Source organism: Seriola lalandi, unplaced genomic scaffold (assembly GCF_002814215.2).
Source record: "Seriola lalandi dorsalis isolate HSWRI2012SDOR001 ecotype SW California unplaced genomic scaffold, Sedor1 jcf7180002054494, whole genome shotgun sequence".
Lineage (NCBI taxonomy): Eukaryota > Metazoa > Chordata > Actinopteri > Carangiformes > Carangidae > Seriola > Seriola lalandi.
The window spans coordinates 1395596-1410330 of record NW_019525047.1 but is presented as its reverse complement, the minus strand read 5'-3'; the positions used below and the strand labels follow the sequence as shown (position 1 = coordinate 1410330).

The 14735-nt window shown below is 38.9% G+C and overlaps 1 protein-coding gene across 4 annotated transcripts; it reads left to right on the top strand.

Moving 5' to 3' along the window:
* The first annotated feature begins 1991 nt into the window (after nucleotides 1-1991).
* Nucleotides 1992-13756, top strand: LOC111659836 (copine-3-like). 4 transcript variants are annotated; one of them, XM_023412910.2, is made up of 17 exons: nucleotides 1998-2151; nucleotides 2945-3093; nucleotides 3507-3686; nucleotides 3986-4060; nucleotides 4153-4224; nucleotides 4328-4408; nucleotides 6871-6960; nucleotides 7876-7974; nucleotides 8174-8260; nucleotides 8377-8436; nucleotides 8556-8689; nucleotides 8822-8876; nucleotides 8979-9030; nucleotides 9183-9316; nucleotides 10543-10779; nucleotides 11062-11174; nucleotides 12005-13756. In XM_023412910.2, the coding sequence occupies exons 2-16, from the start codon at nucleotides 2962-2964 to the stop codon at nucleotides 11170-11172; spliced, it is 1599 nt and encodes a 532-aa protein (XP_023268678.1). In that variant the 5' UTR covers nucleotides 1998-2151; nucleotides 2945-2961; the 3' UTR covers nucleotides 11173-11174; nucleotides 12005-13756. The 4 variants fall into 4 exon arrangements, with proteins under 4 accessions (XP_023268677.1, XP_023268678.1, XP_023268676.1 ...); XM_023412909.2 differs by lacking the exon at nucleotides 11062-11174 and having other exon boundaries at nucleotides 1992-2117; XM_023412908.2 differs by lacking the exon at nucleotides 11062-11174.
* The last annotated feature ends 979 nt before the right edge of the window (nucleotides 13757-14735 follow it).

Sequence of the window (14735 nt, the reverse complement as noted above, 5' to 3'; positions counted from 1 at the left end):
GGACATGTATGACTCACTCTCACACACTCTTTTGCCTCCCAACAGGAAATTCTGCTACTTTCATCAACCTGACTGAGCTTGGTTCCTCCTGTGGTCACATACTTAGAAAAGTATTTTAGCATCCTGCACGGTTCAAAAACGTTCTAATAGTGCAATGTAAATGTTTTCTACTGCAGGACCATCTATTGCTTCATGCTCCTGCAGCGTCTTTGTTTCACACAAAATGCACAAAAAAGGTCAGACGCTGCCCCTCAGGGCTGTGTGACTCGTAGACCAGGGGTGAAAAGAAATCAAAATGAGTCTCTGCTCTGCTACTGAAGAACCACCGCCTGGAAAGGCAGGTATAGATCAAATGAAAATAAGCAAGCTGGAGGAGCATCAAGGCCAGGGAGCAGGTCATGGAACCATATACAAAGCATTGGGAGGCAACTACAATGTGCATATAACTGAAGAAGAAAAAAGAGGAGAAGCAGGCACAAAAAAGAAACAAAAAGAGGAGAAGGAGGCACAGAAAAAGAAACAAAAAGAGGAGAAGGTGAGGAGGAAAGCAAAGAACAGATGTAGACAGAGAACAAGAGGGAGATTTAGAGCTGGATGCACAAGGATGGTTCAATCAGAGGTTTCTTCCTATTCAGAGTTTTTCCTCTCCAAGTGCTGTTCATGGTGGGAACTGTTGGGTTTCTCTCTATAATATTGTAAGGTCTTGACCTACAATATTCTAGGAATTAAAGTGCCTTAAGATAATGTATTTTATGATTTGGTACTACACAAATTAAATTATATCTGTCCCTTTTTATGCAGCATGGTGAGCTGCATGTGAGTAAGGGAAATGGGGCCTGAATGTCTGCACCACACTTGCTGTGAGGTTTGGTCTGCACCCTATGGTCTCTGCTTTGTCAGCAATGAGTCTTTGAGTCTTTCACTGATTTCCAAAACAACAAAAAAGGCTCTTGAGATAGATAATGGGGCATGATTCCTGTTGTTGGTCCTTTACCTTGATTATACCCTTATTGCCCTCGCCACACATTCGTCAGGCAGCCAACACAACATACTTGAACTTTGTGTAGTGAATGTGCAAAATCATGGGAAAATAAACTTGAATTTCAGCCTGAAGAAGAATCACCACGGCTATACTTAAGCATTTATTGTTCAAAAACAAAAGCTTACATTCCATTTCCATTTCCATTTTTTAAAATGTATTTATGATCTGTTAACAACAAGCACTTTTTGCAATAAATTAGCCTATGTGACTTTTTGTATTGTCATAATTTCATATCACATCTACATGGCCGATTTGATCTTTTTACAAAGTAGATTGAGCTACTTTTTATAAGTAGCTTTAACTAAACTGGATTTCTCCCTACCACAGATTTGCTGTAGTTAAACTTCTTCCAGTGTGAGTATGTATGGATGTTTTAGATTTTTTTAATGTAAAGCACTCTGAACTGCTTTTATATGAGAAAGTGCTCGCAAATAAATTTGAATTTGAATTCCAGTGGGCACAGTGTAAAGACTACATTCGTCAGTGAAATTAACACAGATTAATAGACTACTAATTATTAGCCTGTTCAGTACAGGTATCATCTAGGTATGCATAATAGGCTGCTGTTTTATATTGACGTTAATAGTGGGCTATCTGTATTAATGTATACACATTTTGCAACAATATTAAATTCGTTAAAGTAGCGTTAGTGATATAGGCCTAGGTTTTCCTTTGAGTACTTTCAAAATACAGTTATCAAACTGAAGCAATCTAAAATAATATAAAGATACTTATGTAAGACTGTGTGTTTTTCTTTTATTTATTTGATTATTTATTTTATTCATTTATTTTATTTAACAAACAGCGGTGCAGTTCCTGACTACTTCAAAATAAAACTTTCAAATTAGACCGACCCTCAGCTAGAACATCAACAACAATCAACTGCAACTGGCAGATACAGAGAATGTACTGACGCAGAGGTGAAGACTGAGCACAGATCATTGACATTAAGCGGACGGTGTAGCTTTGAGACCGGTTGTTGTGTAGCAGACGTTACGGTGGGCGGAGCTAGAAGACAGAGCTCAGACCGGAGTTTGCTTGGGCTGGATCCCCGACGTGACACTTCCTAACGGACGTAAATATCATCTTTTTACAACGTATTTTTTCCCGTGAGTCCCGTATCGTGCATTACACTTTCAAACGTAGGGTTAAACGTGATTTAGCCTAACATAACCTAATTATATTATCGGAAGTTAACGTGGTAAACCAGCTAGCTGTCAGTTTACTAGCACTCAGATCACTAGCCCCATTAGCCTGCTAGCGTTAACGTTAGCTCTCTCTCTCCACAACGACTGGGATTCATTAATGTTTACTGTGTCATATTTTCCATGAGGCTCAGTCAGTGTTTCATCAGGCTGCTTTAGAGAGGGGCGCCACAGTTTTGTGCAGCTGTATGAAGCTAAGCAGCTACATGTTTGGCGTAACGTTAACGCCCAGTTCGAGTTGTGACGGTGTGTTGTTGCAGGTAGGTTAGTTTGCTGTAATGTTACTGTCAGTAAAAAGGATAGGGTGTGTACTGTCACTGTGCTGAGCCAGCTCTTCAAGGTAAGATAAAACCCCCTTTAAAATGCTACTTCTTATTAATGTATAATAATGGTAACAATAACAACACACTTCACTTATAGAGCACTATTCATACAAAAGAATAAAGAAAGAAAAGAAAAGAAAGAATAAAAGTACACGTTAAGATATATGATATTAAAACCAGAAACCAGTAATATTAATTAAAGAAATTATCAAAAGCCAAATAGTTTTTTTTTTTTTTTTGCTGTCTTTAAAATGTTCACAGAGCCCCACAGTTTTGGAGCATATGTATATCTTTCAGGGCTAACAGATCTTTCCCAACCATCTCCACAAGTCCACAACAGTTACGTCCCTGTCTGTCTTTGTTGTTTCCTCCAGTTTGTTGCCAGTCAGACATGGCTGCCCAGTGTGTAACCAAGGTGGAGCTGACTGTGTCCTGTGACAATCTCCTGGACAAAGACATTGGCTCCAAGTCGGACCCTCTGTGTGTCATGTTAATGAGCACTTCTGAATCTCAGTGGTATGAGGTCAGTGGGGTGGTTGCATCTAGATTTGTTTAATACCAGAGAGTTAATATTAGTTAGCTCAGAGTAAACCTGCCAAAATCTGGGTGATGTGAGTTTTTCTGAATGTCAAACACATTGTAGTAGGTCAGTAAAGAACCTCTCCAGCTCTAGGAAACAGATAATGTGATGTATTTAAAATAATACATTTTCCTAGGTTTAGTAGTTATGACACCGTTGCTCTTGCAAGAGAAAATCTCAGAGCAGTGCAAATCGCTAACCCCTAGATGGAGAAGTTATTGTGTAAATCAGCAGTCACATAATTTCCTGTTTGATCTGTACATGTGTGCCAATACATACTACTTATTACTCCTTTATGTTCACAGAGATACTACTTCTCAGACTCTCTCACATAGCAATCCATTGTTTCCTAATAGGTGGAACGCACAGAGAAAGTCCAGAACTGCCTCAGTCCAAAGTTCGCGAAAAAGTTTGTCATCGACTACTACTTTGAAATAGTTCAGAAACTGAAGTTTGGGCTTTATGACATTGACAACAAGACTATTGACCTGAGTGACGACGACTTCCTGGGGGAATTGGAGTGTACCTTGGGCCAGGTAAGGTCTCTCTTCTCTTCTTTTGGAAGGACACACCTCCGTGTTCACAATCCCTGTTTGTAAAAGGCCGTCTCTTAGCTCTCTCACTTGGGACTGTTGGTTGCTTTATGGTCTGCTGAAGATTTGTCTTCACTCAGTCACTCGCCGTGTAATTTGACCTCACATGTTCATTCTGCCTGCTTGTTTTGTCATGTAATTTGCCTTGTGGCCTGGAGGCTCCTCTGTTGTACTCATTCTGCTGCGCCTGCTGCATCTCATTCATCCTTATTAAACTGCTCTCTGTTTTTACTTGCTCATAGGTTGTGTCTAGTAAAAAACTGATCCGACCACTCGTCTTGAAGAACAAGTCACCTGCAGGAAAAGGGACCATCACAGTGAGTGGCAGAGAGAGTTAGAGAGACATTTTGTGATATTGTTTGCCTTTATATTCATTTATTTATTTATGTTATCCTCTGTTCTGCTGTAGATCATTGCAGAAGAAATAAAAGATAATAGGGTGGTGAATTTTGAGGTGCAAGCGAGGAAACTGGATAACAAGGTATGGGCGATTCTTTTTAGATTCTTAAATGCTGTCACTCATCTTTTAGAGATTTAGTTGCATTTTACTTATTGCTGTGTTTCATTTCTTTATTCGTTTTCAGGATTTCTTTGGGAAGTCTGACCCTTACTTGGAATTCTACAAGGCAACAGGAACTGGATGGCAGCTGGCTCACAGGACAGAGGTAAACACACTCCTGCAATGACAGTGCTACATTTCTTATACAAGTATTGAAATATTAACCTTTCAATTCATTCCTGTCATAACTACACATGAAGCAACTGGAATATGAACAATGGTGGTTAACTAATGGTTAACTAATACTTGGTTTTCACTCATAACTGTCTGTGTGAAAAGAGGAACCCCTGATGGCTGTGTTACACCACAGCCTTTGCATTTTATAAATGTGGGGCTAAGCTCACATTTCTCCAGTTAGAAAAGTCATGATGTTGGACTTGGTGCCCCACACAACGGCAGATTATATAACCAACCCCTTCTGCTCTCATTAAAAAGCATACTTGGGTTTTTTGAGCTAATGTTTGATCTGATGTCGTATTTGTGAATGAGGAAGCAGGGAATTCATGTTTGTTTGTGGTTGAATTAGAGAAGCCTGAGGGTTTTTCCCTGTATGACATCAGAAATGATCATTACTATAAATCAGACCATCAAAGCTAAGAATAAACAATTTATTTCATTCAGTTCTATTGTGATTTACACAGTTTCACATTGCTGTTGTGGTGACATTGTGAGTTTCTCCCCTGGATACCAAGACAGTATACATTGATGTATATACTGAATTGGGACACAACACTGAGCATCTTACACTGCAATACCTGCATCATTTCTGTTTTTGGCTTATATCTCTAAGTTTATCAACGGTAGAAAATTTAAGAGAGAAATTTGAGAAATCTGTTCCTGGACCTTGATAGATGTTCAGCTCAGATTATCTGGAAATGTGATCGCTTCACAGATCCAGTCTTAAACCTCCCGAACTGCTTGTAGGCTCATTGGGGTGTGCTGATTAATATCAAACATGTTTGATATTTGGGTTTTAAAATTGGGATAATTACGACTGATTATGTCGGTCCCAGAGCATCTGGTGGTGCCGCCAAGCAACAGTAAACAGTCTAGTGCTTGAGGTTAATGTTAGCATACTACTGTTGACAGTAACAAAACAATCTCATGGAAGAATAGACAACTTGTGTTGACCTCTCCCCAACCAATTTTTCATCCAGACTCTCTCTGCTTTTGTTTTTTCTCACTGCAAAGTTTACAAGTTGTTGCTCCACAGTCTCCATTTTGTTTACATTTGAATCCCCATGAGGTCACATGAGATGAGATCAAGTGAGGTGGTGCATTGCTCCCTGGTTGCTCCTTCTGGCAGGATAACCTTAATAAGAACCTGTAGTGTGATATGTGTTTCAAACCTTGTAGAGTGTGTATGTTTGAGATTAGAGAGAAGGTAATCTGTTAAATTTCTCCTTATGTGGGGCACCCTGGCTCACCTGGTAGAGCTTATATAACATAGGCTCAGTCCTTACTGCAGCGACCTGCGTTTGAATCCAGCCTGGGCTGCATGTCATTCTCTCTCTCACAAACACAAACAAAAGCCGATGTGGTGACAGTGGACAACCACAGCACTGCACTGTCGATCTAATCTTGAATAGTTTGCCTCATCAAAATGTAGTAAATAGAAAACTCAAATACAACCTATTTTACTCTCTTAATATGTGTATGAAGAAAGTGAAATGGTGTGAGCTCACATTAGTACAATGTACAGTATAATAAGTGTGTATTATTTGAAGCAGTTTCTATTCTATTTGTAAGGGTTCATGATTTTTTTTGTGGCAGGAAATAAGGAAAAGAGATAACTAATATTCATTCACATTTTTTTAGTTATTTGTCTATGTAGATGGAGAATTTGTCTTCATGCAGCCATCAGTTCATTTTACACCATAAATCACACAGCAGCAATGTTACCGTCTTATTAGATGGTCACACTGACTAATGAGCAGACAGTCGCCCGCCAAACAACACCAGCAGACACAGACTTGGAGCAGCAACCGACATTATCTTTCCTGCTTAAGCGTCCTTCTTATCTTACAGACTTGAACATACGTCTTGTCGTGCACTTGCGCGCTTGTTGCGATAAGCATAATGTGATATCTTGTATATACAGTCACTCCATCGCTTAGTTGGACTTTAAGAGTGCGAACTATCAACAGACTGAATGTACTGCTGAACTGAAGATCTGAATCAACGGTGAAAGTCAGTCAGTGTGAACAGGGGATACGTTCACTTACTGTTATACATACGGAAAGTAATCCTTTCCACTGCATGAATATTTTACACAATGTATTCCATTCATCAGAACCAGGTATTTCTTTTTGCCATTTCTTAGTAAGGGATTTCTATTCTCCCTCTTCTTCCATTCAAGTCCCTTGTGTTTAATCAGGCACATCAGCTCAAAATTCAGAATAATTTGGATTAGAAAGACAGTTTCCAAGATGGAACTTTAAAATCTCATTGATTTTTACTGACTGTGAGTTAGAGATCAAGATTCTGCATATGTTCCATGTTAATTTGTTCCTGGTAAAAGTTTTTGTGTGTGTGTGTGTGTGTCATCTTCACTTATTTTGTCTTCAGGTGGTGAAGAACAACTTGAATCCAACATGGAGACCCTTTCGAATCCCCCTGCAGTCTCTCTGTGGAGGAGACATGGACAAATCGATAAAAGTACACTTAATACCTTTTGTAATATCAACTTGCACCTGATTTCAGTGGTACTTATTTTCATGTTTATGACACCGTACAACCCTTTGAGCTTTTGTTAATGATGAAAACAGTTTCAGATTAAACTTGGGTTGGATCTCCCTCTCAGACGTCTGGAAACATCTGAACTCATTATAGTGTATTTAGCACTAGTTTGACAATATATATTTTTTTAACCTCTGAAGCAAACATGTCAGGAAGGAAGCAGTTTCCAACCATACAGGACAAGTGAGTTACCCAGAGCAGCCGCCAGTGTTTGTCTTTTTTTCATCTCACCATCACTTAACGGGTGAAGTGTGTGAATGGAGTAGCTGGAGCATAAAATGAGACACCTCCTCAGCACGGTGTCCAGCCCTCAAACTTTCCTTCATCCAACTTGATCCTCTCATAGAACACGTGTGAAACCACATACTCTCGTTTAAACCATGTTACAGCCAGTGTCTGTCTAGTACAGCAGTATTACATAGAGTTATGCTTTGAATCTCACTTTTGCATGTTGTTTGTTTCTTCTTTTTTCTACATCTCCAGTTTTTTAATAAACTTAAAGGGTCAGTTCACTTAAATTACAAAACTTTCCTCTCTTACCTCTAATGCTGATAGTTTTGATTTTATTTGATCAGTTTTTGAAATATCTGAGAGCATCTATTTTATGTATCCCTGTGACTCTGGATAATTTGTAGACTTTGCTCTGAGCAGGTATCATCAAGATTGTTTCTTAGATAGAAAATATAGTTTGAATGAAAACTGTTGAGGTCTGGATTATGTTTTTGTAGTTTGTGTGAACCGACTCCTTAAGAGAACTTTTTTCTTCGTGTGACTTCTTTGACATGTTTCTTGCTTGCCTGGTCAGTCACATCAAGTATTTCTACCTGTTTCCAGGTTGAGTGTTATGACTATGACAACGATGGTTCACATGATCTCATTGGAACTTTTGAGACCACAATGACACGCCTCCAAGAAGCAACACAGACTTCTCCGGTATGATTGTGTGTGGGTGTGTTCACATTGTTTGGATGTAACAGCCGGAATTTCAAATACCACCACAGCTGGTTGTGTTGATTAAAAATAATAATTTTTTTCAGTGGGCTGTGGTGGAGTAGACCACTGTTTTACTACAATTTCAGTTAGTTAATCAGGTGTTGACACAGACACCCATGTGGTTCTGTTTTCTCCACAGGCAGAGTTTGAATGCATCAACAGCAAGAAGAAACAGAAGAAGAAAGCCTACAAGAACTCTGGTGTTGTGAGCGTGAAGCTGTGCAAGGTGTAGTACTGTGTTTGCCTTATGTTGTTATGTCGAACTTGTTCTCATGTGTGATTAGTCTTTGCATTTCTAGAAGTATGGATTTGAGATTACATGTTCTCCAATGTTTTCTCTAGGTGGTGAAGGAGTATACATTCCTAGATTATATCATGGGAGGCTGTCAGATCAACTTCACTGTGAGTTATGGCCTCTCTATTTATGACAACTTTTGTTTCCTTGTGCTCTTGAGTGACTTATAAGGCAAATGGTATCTGCGTGTGTTGTTTCCATGCATCACTTGCACGTCTGCTGGCAGGTGGCTATCGACTTCACAGGCTCCAATGGGGATCCCAGGTCTCCTCAGTCTCTGCACTACATAAGTCCTCAGGGTGTTAACGAGTACCTCTCTGCTATCTGGTCTGTGGGCAACGTCATCCAGGACTATGACAGGTACGACACAGTCTAGTGCATTCTAAACTTCACATACAGATTTATCGTCTCTGCAAATGGGAGCCAATTTCAAAAAGTTTTGTACAAAGTCGCTCATCCACTAAAGTACCCCTTGTTGTCTTTTCTGTGTAGTGACAAGATGTTTCCTGCCTTCGGCTTTGGAGCCCAGATTCCTCCCTCATGGCAGGTAAAGCTTGCATTTAAATAAGACTAAGATTTATACAAAAGTATGATTGCTGTTTGTGGTGATTTTGCACAGGAAATTATATCTGGTGATGTTGTGTTTCAGGTGTCCCACGAGTTTCCTCTCAATTTCAACCCATCAAATCCATTTTGTGCAGGTGTGTTCACAAGTCATTGTTTTATAGGTTCATTTAGATACATTTTCAGACAGATGGAAGTCGATGATATTGTCTCATAAGCAGGATGACAGTAGTAATCAGTTTGCAGTGTGTTGATACAAGTCTGAACACTATTGTGTGTGTGTGTGTAGGTGTTGAAGGCGTGGTGGAGGCTTACAGGGTGTGTCTGCCCCAGGTCAAACTCTACGGTCCCACCAACTTCTCCCCTATCATCAACCACGTGGCCTCCTTTGCTAAACAAGCCCTTCAGCAGACCACTGCATCAGTGAGTATTTTTCTGTTGAGCCACTGCCAAAAATACAACTGTAAACTCATTGAGTTTCACAGTGGGATGGTTTGGGTTTGTGCTAAATCTCACTTGGATTTCCCTTTAAATATATAACATATATTTTGAGGGCTTCATTGACCTAAACAACATTAGTCATATTGTGAACAAGATGCAGGACCAGTGGCATCCCCAACATTCCACAACACACAGATGTAAAAGAAATACTTTATCAGGTTTGACTTGTTAAAAAATGAACACGTTCTTCGAAATCTCATTGTTACCTGTGCACTGCCACTTCCTGTAGCATATGTTATTTACACCTGCAGTAAACACTTGTGCCACACTGTGGCAGAAAAGCCTGTTAATACCCATTTCCTAATTCTTTGTGTATAATGTAATGCACCTTTCCCAGCGCAGCAGGGTGATTTGATAATAGCTTGATCCAGAGCATCTGGAGTTCAAATGAAAAAGCTCCATTGAAGGGGGTGGTGTTGGCTCACTGAACAAATGAGGTGGAGTGCACATTTAAAAAAAGCCGTTCCAACAATTTTAGGTCGACAGCTAATGGATAAATGGATGGATGGATGATTTGTTTTGTACATGAGATATTAAAATACACAAAGACAAAATAAGTACAATTATATATTAACTTTCAGCACTAACAATAATAAAGTAAATCAAGCTGACATTTACTTCCACTTACTTCATTTATGCATCCATTATTTCTTTCTTCACTTTCAGGATATTAAACATAGAAATCTAATGAAGCATAATACAAATAAACATTCAAAAGCCATGCAACAATAAAAAGCTAACCAATAACTACGTTAATATTAGGCGAATAAAATAACATAAGGTTTGAAAAGTCCATACTTCAACTCACAGTGGTTCTCTTTGTTCTCAGTGGTTTGGAGGGAAAGGGCTTTGCAGACAAGGGTGGGGTTATGTAACTTCCTGGATGTGGATAATAGGATGACGGGTGATATCATTGTGGACAATAGCTGGATGTATCTGGAACTCTGTTAACCTTTTGATTTGAAATGTAATCATCTTCTTAAAAGTATTGAGGTGGAGGAGAAGACACTGGAATTTGTTTGGGTATCTTGCACAGTGGCCAGAATTACTCACGCACAGATTGCAAGTTTTAATAAAGACTCAAACGCTTGTCATAACAACTATTTAATGATCGTTCTTCTGCCCGTGTTGTTGCCGTCTTCCTGAAGCAATACTTTGTTCTGCTCATCATCACTGACGGAGTGATCACAGACATGGATGACACCCGCAGCGCCATCGTCAACGCCTCTCGTCTGCCCATGTCAATCATCATTGTCGGAGTAGGTGGGGCCGACTTCAGTGCCATGGAGTTCCTGGATGGAGACGATGGACGACTGCGTTCACAGACAGGCGAAGCCGCCATGCGAGACATCGTCCAGTTTGTGCCGTTCAGACAGTTCCAAAATGTAAGTAAAATTTTATACAATTCACTTTCTTAATTATAAAATAAGGAAACGCGAGTGGTGTGGGTTGTGATTTCAGGTGATTTTCATCCAATTCATTGCTATAAAAACTGCATGCAAACTTTTTCCTAAACATTCCACTGCAACATTTTCAGTTTAACTGGCTTCAAAATGACAAAAATCAAACATAGTAGAGTATGCACGTTTAAACCCAGGGATTCCCAGCCCCTCAGTTTAGATCTCACTTAGCTTATTTGTATGCCTTGTGTATTTATCTCTTTTCAGGCGCCCAGCCAGGCTCTTGCCCAAAGCGTATTGGCCGAGTTACCTCAGCAAGTGGCCTCCTTCTTCAGTTTATTCAAACTGAAGCCTCCCCACGATCCCAATCCTTCATAGGGGTACCCCAGATATTTCAGTCATAATCCCCACCACTATCCAAGTCTGTGTTTAGCCCATATGACATTGACTGCCTCACTGAAACACTGCATTAATCACCTCTATCCTCTTTTTTTCATCCCAACTTTTCCAACTCTGTTTTCTCAGCAACTCATGCTCATCTACATAAAGGGAAAACTCCTCTCTAGATCACTAATTTGTGATACTATTTGCAGTTTTAGGTTTTTTCTATTGTTTTGATGGGTATTTCACCAGTTCCAGCAATGTACAAAGATATTTGCAGCACAGCTACAATGACAGCTTGACATTTTTATGTATTTTCAGCATTAGCAGTAAATCTCAGGTTCTGGTGTGTATCACAGAAAACGCATCTCGTTTGTTACATTTACACTCGGTGTCCACACTACTCTGGAGTTTTTGAGCCTGTAAAACAGAGACTTTTGGAAACACTCCTGGCCCTGCATTTTAATGCTACAATTGATTGCTGTTCCTTGTTCGTTGTATTTTCTGCAACTAACCAATTGCAGAGTAAACAATCTGCTTCCTTTAAATACTAGCATCTGCATGCCTAGTGTACGTGAATGGTCAAGTGATATGTTTATTCAGGTTTGATAGTATGGATGGACATTTATTTCTGATGAAGTGAAAAACAAAGGTCATTTTCATGTAAAAGAGTGGAATTTTCCTTTAAACTGTCTTCATCTGCATGACTTTCTACTTCTCATTCGTGCTTTCTAATTAAATCAATGGTGATAAAGATCACATAATGAATATTTCTTCGAAAGTTATCTTTTATTTTTTTCTTCACTGTTTTGTGCTTTTGCCTCTTCAGGCTCCCAAAGAAGCACTGGCAAAGAGTGTGTTGGCAGAAGTCCCCGGTCAGCTTGTGGAGTTTCTCAATGTCATGAAACTGGTTCCACCCAACTCCAGTCCTGCACCAAACCCTGCGGCGAACATCTGATACTACAAGGAGGAACCCAGAAACAGACCACTCTCATCTCTCAGAATCCATCTTCATCACGTCCTGTAATTAGATTCCATCCTCCCTGAACCTCACTAATTCAACTCTTTTATTCCACCACCTTAATGAATACCAGGCTGCAGCTTAGTTAGTGACGACCAGCAAAACCAAACACTGTAGTTCTTCCACACTGTTGACCAATCTCTCTTTCTAAAGTGTCAGAAGAGATCTTGCTGATAGGTGTATGCATGTATGTTCATTTTAGCAGGTTTATCCGGTGCTGCTGAATCGAAGAAAAAGAAAATTATCATTAGATCATTCCATCATTTTAAAGGAATAAGTTTATAAGCAGGAAACTGCACTACTAAAAAACTTTATTGGAAAAAGTATGAAAGATAAATAGCACAATTATTGAAGTCATCAGTGTTTCTATAGTACTTGTAAAAATGTCATTGCCAAAATGCTACTCTGGGTGCTGTTTTTTTTTATTTTTGTTATTGCATTATAAAAGTTTGCAATTTATTTGTATGCCTATTTCATGGCTGCAACATCAAGTTACATTAATTATGTAAAAGGCTTGTACACGCTAAGTTAACAAAGATGATATTTTAATCATGGAATCTAGAAATACATGAGAAGCTGGTGTGAAGAAGCATGGACTAGCATAGGTTAGTGACCCCCCCCTCCCATATATGATGTTTACATCCTCAGAGAAATAGCTGCAGTATAACTAGTAGCATAATTTTTTATATATAAAGTTGCTTTGTAGTTGTTGCTGTAGGCACATGGAGTATATATCTATGTAAATGTCTGCTGTTGCACATGCTCCCCTATGCACTCACCTGTAATAACTATATGATATACAGATCTAGTGATTGGTTTTACTCACTGAAGTGCCAAACGGTGTGTATTGATACCTCTAAGTATTAATCTGAAATATTGTGATAACTGGAAATAGTCATGGTAGATCTAGTTGTATTGTGGCAGCACTCATCATCCACTATATATTTGTTAATTTGCTGTGGTCCACCACTGTGCCAGTTAGTTTATCTTTCACATTTTGATTGGCAAAGACACTGTGGGGTAGTTTCCTGGACAGGGACAGACAGGACCATTTTGCCAATGGTATGACCATTGAATTTTGATTTAGTCAAGGTTTAAGCTCTGTTCGGCAAACTGGCCTCAAATTCATATACACTCTGTTTATTTTTTATCAGTTAATAAGTAACACCTAGCTAAAACTAATGCAGTCTAATCCAACAGTCCTGTAACAAATCTTCCTTCATAAAAGATCTACATCAGACATCAGAGCCTTCATGCAGGAATTATTACAAAACTGTTGGATTAGACCGCATTAGCTTTAGCTAAATGTTCCTAATAAACTGCTAAATGAATGTATATCAGTGTTAAACCATCCTGTAGAAGGTAGATACAGTGTGCTGTTTATTTCCATTATGATTTTTTTTATTATTGTTTTTTTTATGATTCTATATATGCTATGACATCTATAAAACACGTATCTGATGTTTCATGTTATGTATCAGAAATGCATTATGTGCCTTAGTGTTATCATCCAAAAAGTGCATCAAGCCTGCAAATAAAGTACCTCTAATTCAGGACAAACTGAGTTTCATAGTTATTTAGCACTTTAAAGCCATTCATCATCACTTCTACCTTTCATGATCAGTCAGCAGCAGCGTGTGGGCCACTTACAGGAATCACCAGAACCTGAAGTTTCTTTGTGGTCATTGGAACAAGGGCAGCATATAGATGAATAGTAGACAATATATGTTTTAAGTGTCAAATGTGGACCTTTGACAGACCGTTTTACCCACATGGTTATAAGCTTGTTTGATGGTAAAAGCTATTTTTGTCTACAGATACACATACTCTTAGTCCAGTTGAAACTGACAAAAGTAACTGGCGTCCACCGTTCTCAATTCCATATACAACAGACAAGTAACTTTTAGTTTTTGATGTAACATATTATCTAAAATAATACAACAAATAAAAAAGGCATCTACATTTCGTGGCTGGTGGTTTGTTTGAACTATTGAAACTGCTCCACTTTTCTCAGGTGTGATGGCTGCTTTCTCCCAACTGTGAAGTTCAGTTCAAGAGCGGGCACCTGCTAAATGGTCCAATGTTTATTCTCATCCATTCATGGCTGCATTTAAATAGATGTTTAGACCTGTTCTCCTGTTTGAGGACCAATCACCTGCGAGTAAGACAGAGCTCTGACTCTTGCCAGTATGTTTTGAAAGTTTTGAAATTCTGGTGCACTCTAAAGGTGAAATAAGACATTTGTTACATCTATATAACCATATCATTACTGAAAGAGGTGATAAAGTGATATGATGGAACTGGATATTATTATGGTAATATCCATTGATGTAGCTTAAATGTCTGGCTGCAACAAAGTTAATATTTTAAAACTTAGTGGGCTGGTGGGAGTGATGACTTTACATGCTTCACCATTATCTCCTCATTACTTACATCTCAAACCTTTCATTGATGTAAATGTCTTCAAAAAGCACCAACTCATCTAAGAATACTATCTTTGGTATTTTATTAAAAATGTTGCTGTCTTATCTGATCTTAT